This window comes from Rattus norvegicus, chromosome 6 (genome assembly GCF_021556685.1).
Source record: "Rattus norvegicus strain SHRSP/BbbUtx chromosome 6, alternate assembly SHRSP_T2T, whole genome shotgun sequence".
NCBI classification, from domain to species: domain Eukaryota; kingdom Metazoa; phylum Chordata; class Mammalia; order Rodentia; family Muridae; genus Rattus; species Rattus norvegicus.
The window spans coordinates 47,452,842-47,476,362 of record NC_141539.1 but is presented as its reverse complement, the minus strand read 5'-3'; the positions used below and the strand labels follow the sequence as shown (position 1 = coordinate 47,476,362).

General features: G+C 46.5%; 1 protein-coding gene and 1 long non-coding RNA gene across 18 annotated transcripts in view; one reads left to right on the top strand and one right to left on the bottom strand.

Annotated features, from left to right (window-relative positions):
- The first annotated feature begins 158 nt into the window (after window positions 1-158).
- Window positions 159-23,326, top strand: LOC148005164 (uncharacterized). 7 transcript variants are annotated; one of them, XR_015622944.1, is made up of 5 exons: window positions 159-366; window positions 11,056-11,130; window positions 13,823-14,176; window positions 16,855-16,952; window positions 21,288-23,326. It is a non-coding gene; the product is annotated as an uncharacterized LOC148005164 (long non-coding RNA). The 7 variants fall into 7 exon arrangements; XR_015622942.1 differs by lacking the exon at window positions 21,288-23,326 and adding an exon at window positions 19,612-20,032; XR_015622946.1 differs by lacking the exon at window positions 11,056-11,130 and having other exon boundaries at window positions 13,826-14,176.
- The window catches only part of Taf1b (TATA-box binding protein associated factor, RNA polymerase I subunit B), a 76,408-nt gene continuing 65,620 nt past the window's right edge, over window positions 12,734-23,521 (bottom strand). For all 11 annotated transcript variants that reach the window (XR_015622158.1, XM_087554782.1, XM_087554775.1 and 8 more), the window contains 5 exon segments: window positions 23,326-23,372; window positions 21,371-21,461; window positions 15,238-15,308; window positions 14,503-14,725; window positions 12,734-13,136 (listed from right to left, as the gene is read on the bottom strand). Coding sequence is in view for 10 of the 11 variants with exons in the window: in XM_087554782.1 (XP_087410908.1) it covers window positions 12,935-13,136; window positions 14,503-14,725; window positions 15,238-15,308; window positions 21,371-21,461; window positions 23,326-23,372 (634 nt within the window). In the remaining variant the exon portion in view is untranslated.

Sequence of the window (23,521 nt, the reverse complement as noted above, 5' to 3'; positions counted from 1 at the left end):
CGGGCTGCGCGCACTGGGCGCTGGGCTCGGCCTCCCATTGGCTGGCGGCGCGCCGGCCCAGGGCGGAGCTTCTGGAGCTAGGAGGCGGGGACCTCCTCCTGATTGGTGAGATGGAGGTCTGGGTTGGAGCCTGAGGGCCGGACCGGAGGGCGGGGGCCACGCGGTGCTCGGCGGTGCTCGGCGGTGCTGGGGAGCTTGCGCGCCGCTGGCCCCGGTGGCGCCGGCCGGTGCTGCAGCCGGCGCCGGGAAGCTTCGGCGCGCACCCGCGTGGGCGCGTCTCACCTTCCAGTTCTCGTTCGCGGTCAGTTCCCCGGCTCCAAGGCCTCTGCCTGGAAATACTTAGGGAATTTCTTTGCATCTGTACAGGTTTGGAGTTTTCCTGCTAGTTCATCTCTCAGTGTCCACTGTGTGACAGTCGCAAATCTGCACAGCCCCTTAATAACCCATGTTTCCCCAATCAGCGGTCTCTGTTTATTGGGCACCTACCAAGTGTCAATAGCATCTTTCTAAGCCACCTTCCCAAGCTCCAGGGTTCCTCACCAGCCTCCTAAGGGCGTCTGTACTGGCTTGGCTCTATCTGCTCAGAGCTGCATTTGGGCTTTAGCATCCTCAACTCCTAGCTACTACCTGTGTGGTCTTTCGGTTTGACTAGCTCCAGATTGGTTTCCACATCTTCCTCCCATATCCTTCACCCTTTTAAAAAACATCTTTTCCCCCCTACGGGTCGGCTTTAACCTCAGCCTCAGGCCTACTACAGTGGAGACGGATCACCGTAGAGGACAAGGCAGAGACCGAGCAGACAATTTTTCCTGCTTCCTAGATCATCCTAGTTTGGGAGTCACTATGACTCCTTTGGTGTGCAGAGATGGCAATCTCTGCAGGTGGATGGGGAAAGCAGAATGGCGCTCTCTGGGCTTAAAAATGAAGATGGTGAATGATGGGCAGTCAACGTACTTCATAAGGGTGAAGGCACAGCCGTGGACTAAGATAGAGGGGACATCAGCGTGTCCACTGCAAAGCTGAGAGAGTACTGTGACCAGAGAGTAACTGGGCACCGGTGCAAACTCTAGAGCCCCACAGGTTTCTGTAAGGTCTTAAGTGAGGAAGCTTTGAAGGGCTTGGAGTAGGGTATAGACAGACTTCACTTGCGTTTTTAAAATAAGCTGGCCACTGAATGGTATAGGGAATCGGTAGGAGGCAATTTAAAAAATACAAGCAAAAGATAAACAGTAGCCAGAAGCATGGCCCGGGGTGATGGAGCACTAAGAAGGGTTTGAATTCTAGATGCCTTTGTATTAGAGCTAACGGGATTCTCTGAGAGCCAAAAAGCAAGTTAAAGAGTGTGTCTACAATCCCAGGACTCAGGGGCTGATGCAGGAGGCTCTCTAGTTTCAGGCCAGCCCCAAAGTGAAACTTTGACAACCAAAAAAAAAAAAAAAAGTCATTCTTGTTAAGGATGACCAGGGGTGTTTTCAGCTGAGCAACTGGATAGAATGACTGTTGTCCCCTGAGATGGTGAGGGACAGCAGACTTGGCAGTTTATAAGTGGGCAAGGGTCCTGTTTGGGATGTGTTAAGTTTAAAGTTCATTTTCCATCTGAATACATGAGTCATGCAGATGGATACTAGACTGGAGTCCAGGGGGCATATCTGGACCGAAATTTGACCTCTGGGCATGGTCATCCTGAGGGCAGAATTCAAAGCCTTAAAATGGCTGAAGCCCCAAGGCAGGGAGGAACATATAAGATGCAATGGTCCCTAGGCCCCAGAACCTCCAACATCAAAGGCTCAGAGGGAGGTGAGAGGAGAACAGAGAGGGCAGACAGGTGAGCTGAGAGGAGAATGAAAGCTCCCGGCCAGTGAGAGATGATGAACCAGGGAGGCAGATGTGCTCTTGCTAAGGGCTGACCATGCCTTTGTCCTGTGCTAGCTGCCTTTCACCTCCCCACCCTGTGTTCTCAGTTCTCTGGGGTGCTAGCATGTCAGTCAGTAACCACAGACATGATGCTCAGGGCCGTTTCCCGCCTCTGTGTTCAGCCCTGGTTCAACTCTTGGGCCTGGGGTCTGCTCTTTCTTTACTTGATAGTCTCAAATTTAAGAAAATTATATGTGTACACACACACACACACACACACACGTGTGCACACACACGCATGCACGCACACACACGCACACACATACATGCACATGCTCACACAGGCACAAGTGCACACCCACACAAACACCTCTCCATACTCTTGCCAGGGTGGCCCTTCCTAAAGCACAATCCCATGTCATTCCCAATAAAGCCTTCCCTTCCCAAGTCAGCTGCTACCCTGGAGGTTGGCAGACACCACTTCACTCAGATACCACAGACTCTGAGTGAACTACCACAGTACTTCCACTCCCCTATCTGGCCTTCCAGAGCCTTGGGCCAGTGAGCCATCCACAGTGCCACCAGCATAGTTCCAGCACGTTTACCATGCCCTGTTCTCCACATCCGATATCTTATGTGAGCTTTCCCAGAGAGGGCGTTGTTCTGTCAGTGCTTGGTCCCCAGCACTGCTGTATACATGGAAAATGTCCTGAAGACGGTTATTGAATGGCACAGTTTTCTGTAGGCCTCCAAGGCCCTGCGTTCTAGTCCCTCGGCCTTCCTGTGGGGCTAAGTTACATGGCCCTCTAATATAGAGAACATCTAGGAGCATTGGTCCATTGGGCTCAATGTCTGGCACATGGTAGGTACCAAATATACAGGACCAATGAAGACAGGCTAAGCCATAAAACCAGAACCAGAACAGGAAGGCCCACTGGTATTAGATCATAGCTATAATAAAAAGATAGGATTAGGTATGGTGGCGTACAATTGTAGTTCCAGAACTTGGGAGGTGGGAACAGTTGTCCTTATCTATAGAGTGAGTCTCAGGCCAGCCTAGACTATAGAAGACCCTGTAACAAAACAAACAAACAAACACTGAAAAAATTAGGTCTTGTTAGTAAACTTCAAGATAGAATTATTTTGTTTATTTCTAATATACTCTGAAATTCAAGTCCACATCTGTGAGCTGTGAGCATTATGCCTTTATTTTTGTTATAAATTATTCACACTGACGTGATTGGGGGCTATGTGTGGGAGCATGAGCTGCAGCTTGTGTGTGGCGATGAAAGCGCAGCTTGTGGGAGTTGGTCCCCTCTTCCCATCATCTGGGTTCCGGGGATCGAACTCAGGTCCTTGGGCTTAGTGACAAGCTCCCATACCCACTGAGCCATCTCAAAGGCCCTTATTTATATGTTAACACTATTTTCAATCATAGAAAGTAATACGTACTCATAGTTCGAGATAAATAAACTAAGAAACAAGTGAGGGAGGGGAGAAAGACATTTAAGCAATTGGGAAGAGCTAGAGTTGAAATGGCTCCTCCATCCACCATCCCCAGCTCCCTGAGAGAACTGTGACGATTGTGTGTATAGTTCCAGGTTTTTTTATGTAATTGTAAGCATATAGGGTTTTTGCTAAGACAAATGATCACTTCCTACGGTTTCCACAGTTCTCATGTGATTGCGGTAACATCTGTGTTTCTTTGGTTTGGTGTGTGCTAGAGGCTAGTGGTGATCAGTAGGTTTTCCCTTAGCTTTTCACAGTCACAAACATTCGCAGTAAGCATCCTCCTGAGTATATTTTTGTATGCTAGGCCAAGTATGGTCACAGGATAGATTCCTAGAATTGGAGTTGCAATTTTAAAATTAGCATTTTTACTATTTTACATGTGTGTACATGATGTGTGTGTATGCATGTGTGCACACTAAGGGTTACACATGGCGGTCAGAGGACAACATTATAGTGTTAGTTCTCTCCTTCTGCCTTTATTTGTGTTCCGGGGATGAAACTCAGGGTTGCAGGCCTGTCCGTCAGCCATTGATCTAGCTCACAGCAGCCCACAGGTGGAATGTTTTAGATCTTTACAGACCTTTTCCCAGAAGGCTGTGCATTTTAGACAATTAAGGGCTCACACTGGCCCGAGCTATGACTACATCAGCACCGGGCATGGTCAGAGACTGATAAGAAAACACTATCTTACTGGTTTTTAGTTATGAGTGGAGCTTATCTTTTTGGAGGGCCTTCTTAACCTTAAGAATGGGATAGCCCTGTTGTTTTCTGCTTTGCTTTTCGGAGATAGAATCTCGACTGGTCTCAGACAATCTTCTCCCCTCAGGCTTCTGAGTAGCTGGATGCGGGCATAAAGCAATATGCCCAACTGCTGTCCTTTAATTTAAGGGATGTGCTTGTTGCCTTTTTTTCTTTTTTCTTCATTTTTTTCCCTCCAACTCACAGAGATCCGCCTGCCTCTGCCTCCCCAGTTCTGGGCTCAAAGGCAGGCACCACCACTCTCCTGCTGTGGCTTGCTTTTTAAGACAGGATCTCACTGTATACCCCTTAAACTCATGATTCTCCTGTCATAGGCTCCCCAAAAGCTGGGGTTATGGAAATGTCACACCGTTTTGAAAAGAAGATTGTGTCCTAAGTGATGGGTGTCAGAGTAGGGCACTCACTGGACTTCTTCCCAATCCCCAGTGCAGATGATGTGGTAACAACGAAGTCTGAAAACAATGTGTCAAAGTTGGCTGCAATCCAGAGGGTCTTAGCACAGATGCTACTCCCGGCTAGTGAGTTTGCTCACAGCACAGTTTCTTTTCTCTGGGCATCAGTAAAAGAAAACTGTTGCTGTGATCAGAAGCACCCTAGCCACTGCAGTTCCTTTCCCACCTGCCCCTGACATGTTTCCTAACCCATGCCTCAATTGAAAGCTTCCAACACACTGTATTCTTATTACTGTGTCCTCTGGGCATGCGTTGTTTTAGCATCATTCCCTGGCTTTAAAGGTCAACCTGCTGTGTCACTCCAATTACTCCCAGGGGCTCTGCTCATGGCCCCTTATTAGCCCACACCTCAGACTGCAATGTGCTCTCCTTAGTTCAGTTCCAAATGACTCTCAGAGACCAGGATTCAAATCCTAGGCCAGCATCTCATTCTTGCCTTGAGCAGGCTGCGCTCCTCATGGTTCTCAGTTTCCATTTGGGATGTGAGGGAAGTAGGTTTGAGTGTTGTGAAGTTAACTGGAATGATGGATTTCAAGAGTTTCCACAGTGGAGGCTGTGTGAGAGAGTGTAACATCAGAGCAGAGGTGAGGCTATTTGGGAGAAGGAAGTGATCCAGAGAGAGGGGACAGTAGAGGGGAGCAGGCATCGAAGGAAAGTGGAATGTCGTGTTTGTATGAAAACGTCATAATGAAACCCCATTACTGTGCATTTGATCTAAACATTAATAAAGATACAATTTAAAAAACCCACATTGCCTGTCACATGGGCATTTAAAGATGACTTCTATCTTCTAAAGATCCTGAGGGGGCTGGAGTGTAGCAAAATAGTAGCGCTTGCCAGAAAGTGCTAGGACTGGCATTCAGTCTCCTGAGTACTCTTTCTGCACCCCGACAACAGAAATATTCTAAAAGCAGGAACCTATCTATGTACTTAGTCCTCAGGAAAGCCACCCCATTGCCTCCAACGGCTATTTGTGGGGCTCATTGCCTTCAGTGATTTTAGGCCCAGTGAAAACGCTGGTAAGGAAGGGACATCTTAAGTGGCTCAATAATAATGGCAGAGCCTCGGTGCCAGAACTCCATCCGCCCCACCCAGCTCACCGTCTCAGACCTCTGCCAGCAGGAGATGAAGGACTTTCTACTCCAGGGAACAGGGTGTGGGAGGCGACTGAGTTTGACTCTCCCCGCCCCCTCCAGCCTGAGATGTAGAAAGCTGCCCAACCTTTGAGTTCCCTGTGAGCAATCAGGCCGTAATCACTACTAACATTAAAGACTTTTGCTAGTTTTAAAAGAAAAATACCACAAATTGCTCATAGTGGGACATACCTGTAGTCTTATCATGTCCAAAGACTGAGGTGGGAGGTTTAACAGTCAGTGCCAGTCTGAGTGGTACAGTAAGACCCTCACAGAGAAAAAGAAAGAAAAGTTAGATGTCCCATACAGTTTCAGGCACATAACAGGAGTTTAACAGATAATAAACTTACAACCTTCTCAAATTTTCCTTATCCTAGCACAAGCTATTTAGAGCACAAAAACTTTACTTCATTTTCTTTTAAACTGTCAACCATATTAGCATCAGTGGTCATTGTTATTCAAGACGGTAGTGACACTGGTCCTCCTTGGGGAATATCGAGTGTCCCCCATCAGACACCCCCAAGAACCTCTGATCCTTGAAGCTGTTGGAGGTAGTTTGAGGTCGTCTCTCATAGATGGAGAAGTCGCTGTAGAGAGATAATTAGTTTCAGTCTCTGCGCCGGGAAGTGTGGGATGTGTGCTTCGGCAGCTTGTTTCCTAACAACACACTTTCCAAGGTTTGCTGTCTCTGCCTGAGATTCCAAGATTAACCCATGGCCCCCATTGTAGAGCAGCCTGGGCGTGTTCAATCCAGAAGAGCGGTAGCTGGCACTTTCTAGGATGGTCTCTGGTTTTGTGGCTGCTCAAGCAGTTCAAACCTTGAGACCACTCACTCTCGGGATTGTAGTCAGTTTGGTCACCCGTATTTACTTTCAAATGTGACTGTTGTCCTGAGCATGCTTGCCGGAGGCTTGCTCCCTTCCCCCATCCTGCCTGCCACTGCCAGGTCTACTAATCTCGGGTGAGTCTTCTCAGGTACCTGGGACTTCATCCAGACTCCAGACACCCAAGCAGTCAGCTGTGCTCCTGTTTGTGAATGGAGAAGTGGCTCCGTGGGATAGGGCGTCACCCGCTTGCTGGCAACTACAAGAACCAGGATACCTCACATTCTTTTGCCGTGGCTTCGCTGTCAATTGATCATCTCAGCGAGGGCTCAGCAGTTGCAACATAACTACCAGAAAGCCCTGGGCTCAGAAGCACAGGCCTTAACCTCCAGAAAGCCCTCTGGCCTGTGACTAACAGTGAATGGGTGTAGCCATTGGATTTGGTGGCACGTGAAGAAAACTCCCAGATGGGGTCTGCTTGCTGCTTCACACGGCCACACTTACTTCTTGAAGTAGTAGTCCTACTAATAACTAGTGGTCAGAGAGCTCATACAAAATATATATCCACGCCATGTTTGGTTGGTATCCCTGGGATGCCTGCCCTTTTCTAAGGGAAACAGAGACTGAGTGGATGGGGAGGGGAAACTGCAGTAATATATGAGGGAATAAATTAATGAAAACAAAACTACGTATCTATTTAAAATCGTTGGAGCAACTCATACATCATTGTACAAGGGGCTGGGGGACAACCTTACTTTGTAGGCAAAGAACAAGCCAGGGTCAAATGGATCATGGCTCCGATGGCTCCAAGTTCATGCTTCACTGACTCAGTTCTTACAGTGATTTCCCTGCTCGGACAACTTCCTTTGCTTGAAAAATTGCCTATTTTTTACTTTCAGTTTTATATGTCCTTTCTGAACCATGAACCCACCCAGACCAGTATCTGTGGTATTGAGTGATGTCTGTTGATGCTAACTAGAATAAAGAATTGCAGACTGGAGACAGAGGGAAATGTAGGGTACTTGGCAATAATCGTCAGCGAGGAGAAGCCTATCTGAGGAATTTTGCAAAGGCTGTCTGGGAGCAGACGGTGCTTGGTGTGAATGAAGTGTGAGCACATGTTGTGCCACTGCTTTGGATGAGGGGGTCTCACCTGGCAACACTCAGCTTAGATAAGTTTTAATTCTCTTTTATAAAAAAATTCATCATTTTATCGGTTCTGATGTTTTGCAGGTATGTCTGAGCACCACTTGTATGCCTAGTACCCACAGAGGCTAGGAGAGGGTTCTGGTCCCCTAGAACTGGCGTTACAGATGGTTATGAGGAGCCATGTGGGTGCTGGGAATTGAACCTAGGTCCTCCGGAAGAGCAGCCACACTCTTAATCACTGGAGTCCATTTTGACTTAAAAGTGAGATGTGTCCTTGGTGCCCATCTTTGAATACTGCCTGCTCTCTTAGGAGTTCTAGTTCTTTCTCCTGCAAGGTCTTGAGTTTCTTAGCCCAAAGTCTCCAGTACCCTCAGAGCCGTGGGGTAACATGTTGAGCTGGCCTACCTGGTTTGTGGCACTGGACTCGTGTGCGTGGCTGACCTGACCCTCACTCTCCAAAGCCATATCTTGCTCAAATGTCATGTATTCATTGGCCGAGTGTATGCTCTGAGAAAAAGGAGCTTTCTCTGGGGAGCTGAGGTGGGCAAAGCTGGCTGGAGATGACATCTAGGCAGGGTTTTAAGGGAGGAAAAATATTCTTCTGGGAGAGAGAGGACAATTCTGACAGCAACTCTAGCCCTGGCAAGAGCCTGGGGCAATGAGATGTCATGGCTTGCCTGAGCTGAGCAAGCACGGGAGGCAGGAGGTGGAAAACGGTACAGAAGCCATGGTCCAGTGAGAAGCCACTGGGCCTCTAGACAGCAAGGAGCCATCAGAAGATCTGGAGCCCCAGACTGCTAGTAAATCTATTTTTGGAAAATTGCTGGCTGAGGTATGATAAATGCCTGAAGAGACAGGAGGTTTTGCAATCCCCCTTGAAGAGTGGTGAGAGTGTCTGTCTGCGCTGGGCAGTGACACTGTGGGGCTGTGTTGGAGCGGGATGGAGATTGGTGCCACAGGCAGCAAAGGCTAGAGTTGTAGCTGAGTAGGAGGCAGGGGACACCTCTGAGGGAGACCAGGTTCGGGGCGAAGGTGGACAAGGTTCTGATGATTTTTGCAGATAGAGGCCGGTGTTCTCATCTGTACCACCCCCAGATGAGAAAGGCAGCGCTGTGAGGAAATGTAGCTCAAGGACTCTGGAGCCAGGCTGCCTGCGATCAGATCTTGGTTCTCTGGCTTCCTGTTTGATCCTAAGCAATCAATGAACTCAGTGTCTCAATAGCCCCACTCGTAAAATGAAGGGGAGCCACGTCACAGTAGTTATGAGGCTGAGCATGGAGTAATGTGGTGCCTTGCCAAGCAGCCTCATGAGCAGGGCCTTGGAACACGAAGTGGGAGACAGCTATTTGATGACCATGAAAGGGGTGCCAGTTTCCCTGTCTCTTAAAGAGCTCACAGTGATTCCAAACCAGTACTTGAAAGGACACAGGTGAGTCTGTTCATTAAATATGTCAAGTGCCTTCAGTGACCAATGGAGCAGTTAGCAATGGCCCCCTTTAGTCATTACACAGTTGGAGATCTACCAGCTACAGGGCTCTCTAAGGCACCTCAAGAAATGACCTCATACAGGAGGACACAGGCAAGCCGACAACACAAAGTGCACCAAGCAGGATATACTGTAGGTCCTGGGTAAGTCAAAGACAGGAGTGTTCAGGTGCCAAGGAAAGGCTCGGGAGCAAAGTCAGGGATGAGGATACAGTGTTAGGCACCAGAAGAGGTGCATGTGGGGCACATGCAGGGGGCGGGCATCCCTTCCTGCTGGGAGAGCAGAAGGACCAGGACTCTGGTATAGTCCTTCTGTGTGCCCCCTTCCACTGATGCACTGTGGGAATCGCATCATCTAGAGGATAGGGGCCATTAAAACCATGGAGGGAGAGGACAGAGTGCTCTAACAGACAGGGTCCTTTCCAGAAAGATTTTTCTTCTGGTGTGAATTTCAAAAAGAGAAAACTACATACATTTTCCACTCTCCTGATGTTTCTGGCCTCAGGGCTAGTTTTCTTCCTAGGATTTAGGAATCTCCTCCCTATCCCCAGCCCCCAGTGTTAGTGAGTCCTGGGGAACCCACCTGTCTAGCCTCCCACCCAGCATTAGGGTCACAGCTGTGTGCTGCAGGCTAGGCTTTTCCCTGGAAGCTGGGGATCCGAACTCAGAGCCTTGTGTTTGTGCAGCTGGTACTCTTACCACCAAGCCATATCCCCAGCCCAATCCTGGGAGTTTTTAAATTAAAAGTCTATCTGTTCCACTTTATGTAATCCTTAATCATGTAATGCAGTTAATGTATGCCACAATGGTGACACGAGGTCATTATATTTGAGGCTAGTTTGGCATTTACAGTCCCTTGGGAGTACTCCCAAGCCAGCCAGTTTCCTGCAGAGATTCATAAGGCATGCACTGGTTGTTTCGGAAGGAAACACTTGCCCCAGAAGAGCAGATGGCCAGTGATCCCAAACAGAGGCTGTTTGTTTGCTGAGGCTTCTTGGCCACTGGTGTCAGGAGGTCAACCTGGCACTCCACAAGGGCAGCAAACAACTGAACACACAGTAAGAACTTCTTGAGTGTGTTTTGTGAGAGACTGAACTGGGAGAGTTTACTCAGTTTTCAAGAAGTCAAAGGCATTTAAGTTAAAAAAACAAACAAACACCCCCAAAACTAAAAAAACCTCACCAGCTTCTTGGACTAAAAACCTCACTCTTAACTAGCTGTGACACTAAAGCACCCTGCAACCTTTTACAGCAGCCATGCTTAGAAATCCTGCCCAGAGTCTTCTGGAAGCTCTGGCTACAGCCCCTTCCCAGTGTCTTTCTGTGTCCACGCAGTTGAGGATGTGCCAGTGAGGGGGGCTGGGGCGTGAGGCTAAGACATAGGCATTCTACAGGGGAAGTCACCATCTGTTGGCTGCCAGGAGGCAGGGGCTGGGTCCTGGCCTCTCCTCCTCCATTTCAGCTTTTGAAGTGGTTTCCTCTGCTATGCGTCAGTGGCAAGCAGGCTCGGTGCATGCCCTCAGAAGCTGCCCTCCAAGGGGATGAGGCCCTTCACCCACTTGTGCCAGCACTGCAGTCCCAGAGTAATGCCCACTGCTCCTGTGCATGGAAGCCAGAGCTGCAGGAAGGCATTGTTTTTTCTTAAGGGCCATGCCAAGCCTCAAACTACAGAAGAACACGTATTTCAGAGTGGGGAGGCTGGACGGCCGCATGCCAGGGTCTGAGTTGTCCCAGCTGTCTGTGAACTAACGAAAAAGGCAGCTGTGCTGGTCAGAATTCACTGGTGAGATTGAAACACAGGAGAGGCAGGGTCTTTGCTGCATGGTAGCTTGCGTAATCAGCTTTGAAAACCTTTACATTTCGGAGGCTGACTGAATTGGTTCCTTAGGTTTTCAGACGACAGGATAGGTGCTACTCCAGACCCCAAGCCCCGTGCCCAAGGATCAGCGCGCTTGACTGTCAGGTGAGGATGTCCAGTGCTTCCGTTGTTTGTGCCACATGGCCATCTTGGACCTAACTCCCACTGATTAGGTCAGAGCTGAGTACTGTCAGTCCAATTGATGGAAGCTGAACTCACTTCTCATGAGTGATGGTAACATGACAAGATCTCAAGGAGTCTAAGACCAAACAAAAGAAAACTCCAGCATGTCCCTCATGAACAGAGAACAAAGATTTACTAACAAAATTTTAGCCTATTAGCTATGCCTCTATCTAGCTTTCTTAGGAGGCTCAGGAGAACTGAGTCATGGCCACCCCAGGCTACATATCAAAATGTTGTCTTAAATCTAAAAACATATTTTCTAGAAAGTAGACTTAATGTATAAAATAGGTGACAGATTAGGGCCAAGTGAGGGGTACCCTAGGAATAAAAGGTTGGCTCAACATTTGAAATTCAGTCAATGTAAAGTACTACATTAAGTAACTATGAGACCATGGGGTTTCCCTCAGAGAAGCCAAAAACATGTTTAAAAAATGCAGGATTTATTACTGATCAACAAATCAAGGCCTGAAACTCAGCAAACACGGAAAGAATTCCCTCAGGCTTTTGTTGACATTTTCTCCAAAGCTTCCTGTGACGAGCACAGGATAAAAGCCCGGTTCTGACCCTGGGTTGGATGGTATGCCCACCTCTTCTGTCCTTCCCTCTGTCACTCCGGAATGATCTTCCCTGAGAACACAGCCTGTTCCCTAAACTGTACTTCATGCTAGTTGGCCTCTGCTCAAATGTCACCTCCCTAGAAGGTCTCCCTCGGTCATGCTTCTTAGAGTTCCTCTTCTTATTATGATCACCCCCACTGTTTCCTGCTTGATTTAATCCCCCATAAGACATACTGACTTTCTGTCAGCGCCCAACTAGGTCACATGACCCTTAAAGCAGGCAGGTGGCTTGGTGCTGCACCTCTGATGCCTAGATCATCACCAAAACATGGCCACTCTCGGTGTGCCTTGAGAAAATGGACTCTGAGCAGGAATGGCGACTTTTCGATATCCTCCAGGTGCTTCACTTCTTTAAAACACCGCCAGTTCACTACGTGGGACAGCACTTCGTGTCTTTCTGGATTGGCCTCTGGATTTCCTTAGCCTTTTGCCTATTGTTTTGCAAGCACCCTGGCCACGTTAATAACCTGTTCCTTTGCCCACAGTGAACTCAGTGTCGCCAGGCTGCTGTCTGTCGTGGCGATGCTGCCCACCTTCTCTTCTGCCTTCTAGGTTGGAGATATGCTTGGGAGGATTCTGCAACCCCAGGGACACCGAGGCATCCATACTATTTCCTCAGAACACTTACACATATGTGTAGGTGAATGATTATGTTAGACCTCTGGTCAGTCTGGGATTAAGTTTAAGTAAGAGGTAAATTCAAAGCCAATTGCAATGGTGCATGCTTATAATCCCAGATTCAAGATGGAGATGCACTGAGGCCAGCCTGGGCTACAAGAGTGAGTTCCAGGCTAGCCTGAGCTGTACATCCAGTTCTATGTCTCAACTACATAGCTAGTTTCCATCTTAGAAAGGGAAAGTGTAAAAACAAAGTTTAACTTTAAAATACAATGAATACAAGTTTCAGATATCATTTATATAATATTTTAATTTTCTGAAAAAAAGTGTTCATGAAAATAATTCAAAGTTCACCTATTTTACAATGCATATAAAGACACCTGTCAAAATGTATGCCTGTCCAACAATAGACTTTACATAGTTCCCTGGAACATAGTGCTAAGACATCATTATCCAATAGCGCACCATTCAGAGCAAGCCCCTCTGGCTTCTCAATGTCTTCTCACTTTCTTGGATCTTGAGCTCCTTTTTGATTCATTGTATTTTTTTTCAAAAAGTTTCTTTTCAAGTAGGCTCACTTCTTCATGGAGAGCAGAGGTCTTTATTCTCAGTAAGAAGGAGAAAATGTTTAGTATAAACTGGTAACTCAAAGAAAAATTTGATTCTTCGTAAGTTGTCACATGTTTACAATAGCTGGAATGGAAAGAGGAAAAGGCATGTTATCTTTAAATAGTAATTAAGAAGCTCTGGCACCACTGCACTGCCCACCCCAATCCCTTCACCAGTAGATACAGCTAGCTTTAAGCACTATTATGCTTAGAAAGACTTGGGAACTCTGCTGAGCTCCTTAATTATAAAAGAGAAAACTCGTCACACTGTCCATCATCACTGAGCTGGGACAGGAGGGCTCACTGTATCAATCTCTATTTCTGACATGCTTGACCTAGCCCACAGTCAGGTTTAAAGACAGGTAAACACTAACCGCTTGGAGCAGTGTGAGCCATGTTATATATGTGGTCCTAGATTCCTGAGGTATTTTATTATTTTAGATTTATTTCATAACAATTTTGTCTTCATTTATGTATCATATGCACACCTGATGCCCATGTGGGTGCTGGGAACAGAACCTGGGACCTCTGTAAGAGCAACAGGTACCCTTAACCACTGAGCCATCTCCCCAACCCTGGGTAGTTTTGTTTGTTTTTTTGTTTTTTTAAGGAATGAAAATCCCACCGTCACCACTTACACTAAACAAACATAATTCCTAGTTACTCTTAAACGTATGTCCTTATGCTCACAGGTAAGTGTAGTCCTCCCCCTCCCGCTCCCCCTCCTTTCCTCCTCCTCCTTCTCATCATAAAGGAAATTCCTCTTTGCAGCAGATGGAGACTATTACAGAAAGTCACAACCAATCAAGATGCAGAGGCGTGGAGCCCAGTCCTAATGGGTGCATCTCCAAGGCACTCAGGCACCTGAGGCTCAGGGTACACAGCAGAGGAGGACAGGGATTTCGAGAGCAGAGGATCAAGCCTTTGCTGTGATGCTGTATCTCCTAACGTCAGAAGCTACACACATAATGCCTCACATGGCTACCTCAACCAGAACTGAACAAGGACAATGACAATAGAGATGCCTAAGTGGATGGGGAGCCCATGAGAACTCAGCCCTACACAAAGAACTACAGGCAACTAAGGAATGCAGAGATGGGGGAGAACGGACTTCTCCGGAGAAAGGTACAGCAACTGGTTATCCAACAGCAAATGGTCAGCCATGACAACACATGTACAAATAATACTATACAGACCGAGCAGGGTGTGTTTATGTATTAAGGCACATGCATGTATATACATACATATATGTAACAATTAATGGAAAAAGAGACAAACCAGTGGATTTGAAAGAGAGCAAGAAGAGGTATATAGAAGAGTTTAGAGGAAGAAAGGGAGATGAGAAATAGTGTAATTGTATCATAGCCTCCAAAAGGAAGAGAAAGAAACTCCAAGCTGAGTTGGAGACGTCATCATGCCTCATGCTTCTGGGGTCTTAAAAGCATGCACACCTTTTACAGAACTTGTGGGTACTGAGCCAGTACAGGGAGTTCTTGGTTATCAAGGCCTGGCCTTTCGATATCAGGAGCCCCTGGAGGCTGTGTCCATGGAAACAAGGGCTACCGGTGTCTTCTCCAGTCCAGTTGAGCTGAAAACTTGAAGGGGCCTGCCTTTCCACCTCGGGTGCTGAACCAATCAGGGCACTAAACTGTTTCTGAAGATTCTCCACCATTTCTAGAGATGGAGGAAGAGACAAATGTTAGTGCACAAGGAAAGCCTGGGTCACGGGAACGGATTGCTTTAGGGGTGGTGGTGGGCAGTCCGGCTTTACACTCTGGAGCCCCTTCCTCCCTCAGCGTCCTTAGTTCACACTCGCACCCAGCTGGTTTCCTAACTGCAGTAACATACGCTGGAGCATTAGGTGAGGCCGGAGCTGCATGAGGGGCTCAGGAAGTTACTTAACAGCAATTTTAAAAGAGCACAGGACGATCTCAGGGCGTCCTGACAGAGCTCTCACAGTCATGGAAACAGAGGACCTCAGTTTTGCTGAGAAATTGAGCTCTGCTATGAAGAAGGAGGCAAGTTCCCAGAATATGATTCCTACGTGAGTTCTCCTTTGGAAGGAGATGGACACAAAAGCATCCCCCCTGAGTGGAAAGTACGTGCATGCCCTTGCTTTTCATGAGGAGATGGGTGGTATCCCAACTGTGCTGCTGCCTGGCACAGAAAGGAAACCACAGACTCACCTCTTCTCTTATATGCGACTGACTTATCAATGTGTGAACGGTAGAGTGGCCTTTTGGTTTTCCAAACATACCTATACAAGGCAGAAGAGAAACGAAGCAGAATGAGAAGTGGGTCCCCAATGCTCAGAGACAGAGGCAGCACCTGAAACTCCGCAGCTCTGGGTGCTTGTCTACACTCTGTCAGTGCTTCTGTTGCGGAAGGAAACCCCCGAGAGAGCGGCCAGTGGTGTGCTCCTCCTAGGAGTCAAGGCCTTAGGGGCCACTCAACCTCGACAGCACAGCGAGCTGGCTTCCGTCACACGCACTCCCTTGCTGTTCGCTCTCACTGCTCTTTCTCTTTGCCTTAAGTGCTCATCACTGAGGTCTATGCCCTCTGGTCTGGAAACTCACATACAATAGACAGCGGGTACCCATTTCTCTGTTACCCAGTGCCTGGAAGCCACCCTCTTCCTACTGAGAATAGGAAGGAAAGACCCAGACGCTAGCAAGACAGAGCTAAATCTGATCTTGTTGAGGGGAGCCAGTTAGGCGTGTTCAGTGCAGAGGGGTGCTGGGATGATCTGGTCCACAGGGTACCCCCCCCCCAGGCCATAGGCTAAATGCTATCTGGCATCCTATGTTTGACTGGTGACCAGAAGTGAATAGTGGCACACCCCATTTCTGGTCCCAGCAGAGGATACCACTGTGGGACAACATAACTCCATGGTTCAAAGCTCATTTCCGTTCTTCACTTCCTTAAGTAGGAGCCTTCCAGAAACCACAGTTTAAAAAAAAATCCACCTTCTTGATTCAGGCTACTAAAAAAATAAAATAATAAAGACACCACGGCACAGAAGGAGACTGAGTCAGAGGGTCTGCTCAACTTCTGCATGTGTCTAGCAGCCCCACTGACCATGGAGGTCCTGGAACTGTCTCTGTCTCCTTTATGCCCTCTAGGACACACAGTAGGCATTCAACTTAAGTATTTGGTTTTGTATTTGTTTTTGTAGAATCACACCATTTTAATGCCTCTATGCTGTGGGATCAAGGTCTTCCCATTCATGTCTATGTTCCCCAACACCCACTATGGCTATATATTCCTTTTTTCTTTCATTAGTCTATTTATTCATTCATTCACTTTACATCCTGATTACAGCATCCCCCTCCCAGCTCCCTCCACCCTCCCTCTCCTTCATCTCTGAGAAGAGGGAGGCCCCCTGGGTACAAACTAATCTTGGCACCTCAAGTACATCCTCTCCCACTGAGGCCAGACAAGATAACATCCCGTTTAGGGGAACAGGATCCACAGGCAGGCAATAGAATCAGGGTAAGCCTACTCCAATTGTTGGGGGACCCACATGATCACCAAGCTGCACATCTGCTACATTTGTGTGGGGGCCTATGTCTAGCCCTTGTATGCTCTTTGGTTGGTGCGTTGGTCTCTGGGAGACCCAAGTGTCCAGGTTAGTTGATTCTGTTGGTCTTCTTGTGGGGTCCCTGTCCCCTTTAGGTTCCTTGCTAATAATAGATGGGGTGGCACATAGTAGGCATTCAACTTAAGTATTCATTAGTAATGACTAGATGAATACAGGAGCCAACAGACACATTTAGCATCTGTGCTGTTTCTTGCTCTTACAGGACTGTTACATCGTAAGGCTCGCAGTGGGGGTAGCACATGCCTTTAATCCCAGTGCTCAGCATGCAGAGGCGAGTGCCCGGCCAGCCAGAGCTACACGGTAAGACTAATCTACAAACAGGCAATGTGCGCTGCTATGTGCTGCAGAGCTGCAGAGGCGGGTGGCACACCCTGTGATCTCAGTTCAATGCCAGCCTGAGCTACACAGTGCATTGAGGCAGCCAGGCCTACATGAGATTCTGTCTTAAAAAGAGAAGCAACCACCAAATGATATTGGGCAATTCTGTAAGCATCAGAAGTGGACGTGTATCAATATTATATAATACTGCCTTCCTGGAAATTATGTATAAACTAAATTTAGGTAAATTATACCATACTTAAAACATTGATAAGGTTGTCATTTAGATCTCTGGTGAATTTCTTAAATTATTTTTAATTATTATTTTTATTTATAATAACTTTTAAAAATTATCATTTATTTTCTTACAAGTGCCCTGTATAGTCAAATCCCGAGGGATGCTCACTGTTAAGCTTTCCTTGGGAATGACAGGTCTGGACAGGTTTTTCTTGTGCACTGATAATGAAGACCTAAACAAGTGGCCACCACAATCAAGGAGGCATTACTACCATCCCCAGGCCACACCCCAAGAACATGGGTTGGGGATTACAATGTTCCAACTGTTTGGACAGCCTCCTGAAATGCAGTCTTCTCCAGATGTTTGCCTTCTTTTGCCTGCTTTTCACAGTACAAAAAAGTTCCCAAACAGACATACCACAGAGGCCTTGGACTCTAGCTAGACCCTTTCTAGATGCTTCCCTCTTTTTGATATGGTTTGTTTCACTGATTGAAAAGAGAATCGGGGTATAATTTACATATAATGAAACCTCTTTCAGGACACTTCCAATTAGCATTCACACACAGCTATGTAATCAGCACTGTGACTAATACACGGACCAGTCCAATCATCCCCAAAGCCAGGCCCTTTCTAGTCAGATCCACACCCTCGATCTTGGGCAACCTATAAGCTTGGCCACTGGGGAATGTTACATAAATAGACTCAGGCCCTATGCAACCTGTGGGTCTTCCACTATCATATAAGGAGTCGAACTCCTGTGTATCAGAAGGCTTTGCTCTGTGTTGCTCAGTGGGCTGCACGGCATTGATATGCCAGTTATTTACCCAGTCACTAGTGGAGATCACTACAAACATTTCTATATGGATTTCTGCAGAAACATACATTTTTATTTCACTTGAGCTTTTCAAAGTAGCTGTACATTCCAGATCCTATACTTGCAGGAACAACTGTAGTTTGAGAGTAGACCCCCTTCTAATTATGATACGTGTCTCTTCTTGTGTATCCTGTACATGTTCAGTTTTTCATTTGAAAACTTGACTTGTTTTCCTAGTTTTATTATTAATTCTCTATATTTTATAGATAAAAATCTTTCATCAGATATATCCGTCTGATATTCATGGGATATTTAGTAGATCTGCAACACCCCTCCCTCCCCCCCTCTCCCTCTCCCCTGCTCCTCCCCCTCCCTCCCTCTCCCCCCCTCCCCCCCCTCTGGCTTTTCCCCCATGCCGAGGGTCTTACTGTGCAGCAATGGCTGCCCTGGGGTTCACTATGCAGACCTTGAAGCACCTGTCTCTCTGCCTCTCGGGTGCTGGGATTAAAGGCGTGCACCTCTATGCCTAGTTTTCAATTACTTTCTCTAAGCCCAGGGTTTCATTTTCTCTTAAGCACTTTTGAAGGAATCCTTACTTCTAAAGTCCAATTTACCAATGTTTCTTTTCTGGATCATGCTTTTGATTTATATCAAAGAAAATTTTACCTAACCCAAAAGATCAGCAACCTTTTTCTTTTTATCATTTATCTTTCCTCCCTCTCTTTCATGTGTGTGTGTGTGTGTGTGTGTGTCTGTCTGTCTGTCTGTCTGTCTGTCTGTCTCATGGGGACCCAGAACTTGCTGATTGGGTTAGACTGGGCAGCCAGCAAGCCCTAGGGCTCCTCCTGTCCCTGTCTCCCCAGTGCTGTGGTTCCAGATATGAATCACCATATCTGGGTTTTACATGGGTGCTGGGGATTAGAATGCATGTCCTAATGCTTGCCATCTCCCCTAACTGGCAATGAGTTTTTCTATATGTGCTTTTAAATTTTTACCCAGGTTCTTCCCAACCCCTGTGATAAACTGACAGCCATCAAGGCAGCCCACTAAGCTGGCTTTATACTACTATTTTTTACTAGCATTTTTCAAACTCTCATGCAAAGTAGTATGCTTAACTGCAGAAAATGTGTTAATGATCATTGACAGCTCGAAAGATGATGCCCAGAGCAATAGGGAGGCTTGGGTTCTATCCCAAGTAAAAGAAATAAATAAACTGAGATAGATAGATAGATAGATAGATAGATAGATAGATAGATAGATAGATAAAACCTTTACAAAGGAAGACAAAAAAAATAAAAATGTATGTGAAAATGGGTTGGCATAGATGACACTAAAAAGGTGTTCAGCATGCCTAAGGACTCCATGCCCACACATCAGGTGGCAGTGACTGACACCACCACCTGTGCCTATTAACACTGTGTGGAGGATGGCTTTGGTATGGGATCCTATAAACAACCTCTTCCCTGGGGTTTAATGTCTCTAAAAAATGGATTTTTAAAAATACCTACTCCTTTTTGTTGCTAAATACTCCCCTAAAGTAGCTAAATGTCAGGACTTTTAGACGTGTAACTAACTCACTCTCACTGCAGCATGAACTGGGAGTGTCTGAAACGTAAGGGGTGACCTGCTGGGGCAAGTCAAGGAGACTGTACAGCATGGCCCTGCAACACCCAGCCCTCAGGATCAGCAAAGTTACCCAGCTGACACCACAGAAAGAGGCTGACTCCCCAAGTGCCCAGGACAACTCTTACTCATCTACTATAGAACATGGGGACCCAACAAAGAAGAGGAATCAGTGGGCTGTCAGAGCACACTCCACACCCTGTCCTCTACTGTCAGAACCTGAGCCCACCTACCTGTCAGGATGCACTGTCCCCACTGCTCCTATTCCCAGAGCCACCTAGCAAAAACCTGTCACTCTTCTTTTCCTCCATAGTACGTTATCTGCCTTTGCACATGTTTCTCTGAAGTTTAGGGGGAAAATAAAAGCTTCACCTTGAAACTTGAAAATGGTTTCTTAGTAGTCCATGAGGGTCGGCCATGTTTGATTTGCTCAGCAGGGAACTAAAGTGACTTCCCATTTCAAAGAACTTTAGAGACTGCCTTTTCTTAAACAATATAAAATGATTTGATTATATCAATATTAGTGTAAATTTATATAAACAGATGTTGGGTTTTCTTCTGTCTTGTGGGACTCAGAGTTTTAATAGAAATGAGACTGTGCTGGACATCAGTGGAGATGTGCTCCCAGCTAAACAGCTAACACTTAGACTTCTATGAATGAACTCAGTTTCAGCTGAGGTGAGCAGGTGACAGAGCAAGTCCGTGAGGACGGAGACCTTGTACTTCTGTCCCTAAAGCAACACTCTTCCTGTTGCACAGTCATGGGTCTGTCCTGAACTGTGCTCCAGGGACAAGCACTGAGGGGAACTGAGATAGGTGCCACTGTGTCCTCCTCTGGTTTTCTCAGAGGTCAGTGTTTTAGAGAACCTTCCATTACACACGCCACAGGAGAGCACTTAAAGTCTCTGCACTACGGCACCCACGATGGGACCGGACCAGTTCTGCCCATGGGGAGACTGGTACACACAGGCCAGGCTCACACAGACTGCACAAACCCAAGTGCAAAGTATAGTGTGGTGCCTAGGCTAGATCCTAGAGGTCAGAAAAAGAAAAACGAGGAAATCTAAAAATGAACATGTTTAATTAGTAGTGATGTAAGAAAGTAAAGAGGGGGTTGGAGGATGGTGTGTGAAGTCCTGAGCTGGAATCCCAACACCAGGGGAAAAAACTAACTAGAACGTACAGGACAAAAATTTCTAAGGCTCTGTAGTCGTAGCCAAGTGGTTAAGGCGATGGACTAGAAATTCATTGGGGTCTCCTCACACAGGTTTGAATCCTGCCAACTATGTCTAGTTTCAACCCCATAAAAACAACAATGCCAACCAACCAGAGCGTCCATGGACTAAACCACTACCGAAAGACTATATACATGGACTGACCCTGGGCTCCAACTACATATATAGCAGAGAATAGCCTTGTTGGGGCACCAGGGGAAGGGGAAGCCCTTGGTTCTGCCAAGGTTGGAGCCCCAGTGCAGGGGAATATAGGGGGGCAATAAGGGGGATGTATAGGGGGAATACTCTTATGGGGGAGGGGGAGGGGAGGGAATGGGGGCTTATGGACAGGAGACCAGGAAGAGGAATAACCTTTGAAATGTAAGTAAAGAAATATATCTAATAAAAAATTTTAAAAAAATTTCTAGAGAAAGGTCACTGGCTGCCAAGCACACACTGACAGATGTGGAGCTGAGGACACAGAGCAGGACACAGAAGACAGAGGACATACTTGGCCCTTGCTTCTTCCCATTTTCGTCTTTTCTCATCAAAAGTTTTCTTCATAACTTGGTACCATTTTCTGAAATCAAACTGCGGAGTTTCTGAAAGAAATGAAATCCATGTTCTGTAGTATCAAAACAACATCCATTATTCACATCTGAGTTAATGACTGAACAGAACATTTATATCAAGTCTCTTAGTGAGGAAGAGGAGCAGAACTGCCATCACTCTCTGCTGTAAGGTGTGACAATCTTGTAGCCCCACAAGACTGTCCCAAAACTGTCTTTTTACATATTTCTCCTCAGCTTTGAAGGATTCACTGCTTCCTGGAGAAGGGATCACACACTTTGCTAGCTGCCATACAACCAGCCCCTCCTTCCCCATCCCACACCCGGCATGCACAGCCTAGTCCTGGTAGAACTCCAATATACTCAGCCATTGTGCTGATAAGCAATGAGTGATAAGCGTGAGGAGTGGTCTATGGTGGATGAATCCCATTCTCCTCAGGACCTTTTTCTGTTCTTCCTACTCTTAATGCAGAGATTCTGCCCATGAGAAAGAAAGTGAACTGCAGTGGAGAGCTGGAGTGTGTTTGAGACATAGGCTAGAGAGACAACAGACCAAGACATGGCAAGTATAAACAGGATTACTGTCCATTATCCTCTAATAAAAATGGCCTCTTTAATGTCTACAAATCTTTTCAAATGGCCAATATAACCAAATGATATAGCCTTGTAGACTGCATAGTCAGAGGGGGTCGAGGGGAACTAGCCAGAGAACTGTGAGATCAGAGGACAGCTAACAGTTAAGTCAACTCTGGGTTCTCTGACCCCCATTCTCCTGACATCACTTCCAGCATTCAAGGAACATCAGAAGACTTCTAGTTCAACCCCATGTATGTGTTCCTATAAGCATGGGACAGTAAGAAGTGTTTAACTCCACATATGTTATGGAAAACACATGTTATGAAAAACATAAATGAACTGAGAATAATAAACTCCTAAAACTAATGAACAAAAATCCTTCTGCAAATGGAACTACATGTGAATGTAAGAATTCATATAGACACAAAAAAGCACTGAGTTATTCTTGGGCCGGCAACTCTGTTTCACATCAGATAAAAAGCAAATATGAACCAAAACTGTAGCACTGGATTCTAACCCAGCTACTTGGGAGGCTGAAGCAGGAGGAGCTTAAATCAAGTACAGTACACAGAACAACCTGGGCAATTTACTGAGCTCTTGTCTTTAAAATAAGAAGAAGAAAAAAAAAAGAAAGAAAGAAAAAAGAGGCTGAGGCTATAGCTCAGTGGAGAAGAGCTGGCAAAGCCATGCATAAAGCCCGTGTTTAATACACGGTAAATATCTGCCTTTTTACAAAGTGCATACAAGACAAATCACCAGAGTTTACAAACACAGGCAGCCCTGCAAGGACAGATGTGCTCAGGCCACTACTTGTAATCCCATGCGCTAAGTATCTAGTGGAGTCTAGACAGCAGTAATGGTGGCAGGCACGATCAGCTCTGGCTTTGGAAAGGGGGAGCTGCTGTGCAGTGAGTGGGTGGGGAGAGCAGGCAGAATATTGCTCACAGGAGAATAAAGAGGCACTTGCTAAATCTGAAGGCTGTGGAAGTAGGAAACAAGAGCACTTCACATAGAGGGCCCAGCACAGGCAGCCACAGAAACCAAGCTGTTGCGGAAATTCCTGGTCTGGTCTGGCTAAGCAGCAAGAGAGAGACAACAATGAGCGAACATGTGGGTCTTGACCACAGACATCACCCAAGTCTCTTGGCAGCCACAGACACTACAATTAAATCTGCAGACAGAAAAGTAAGCATGTGCACAATTGTGCACATACAGACCCTGTATATGTATGTGACTGTCCATCTTTTTCCTCCATGCCAACTACCCTTTAATCTGTCATTTACAACCACTTTGAATCTGACTAATAAAGAAGTCCAAGTACCTTCTTTGTGTCCTTCGTTATATGCTTCAGCAAGATCTGAGTAAGACCTGGGGGGACAACACACAAAGCAACTTCTTTAGACGTCATGTGTCTGGACACTTAATTTTTAATTAATTAATTAATAAAAAAATTTTGAGGTAGGGTATCTCTGTGTAGCTCCAGTTGGCCTGGAACTCTCTGGAGAAGAGGCTAGCCT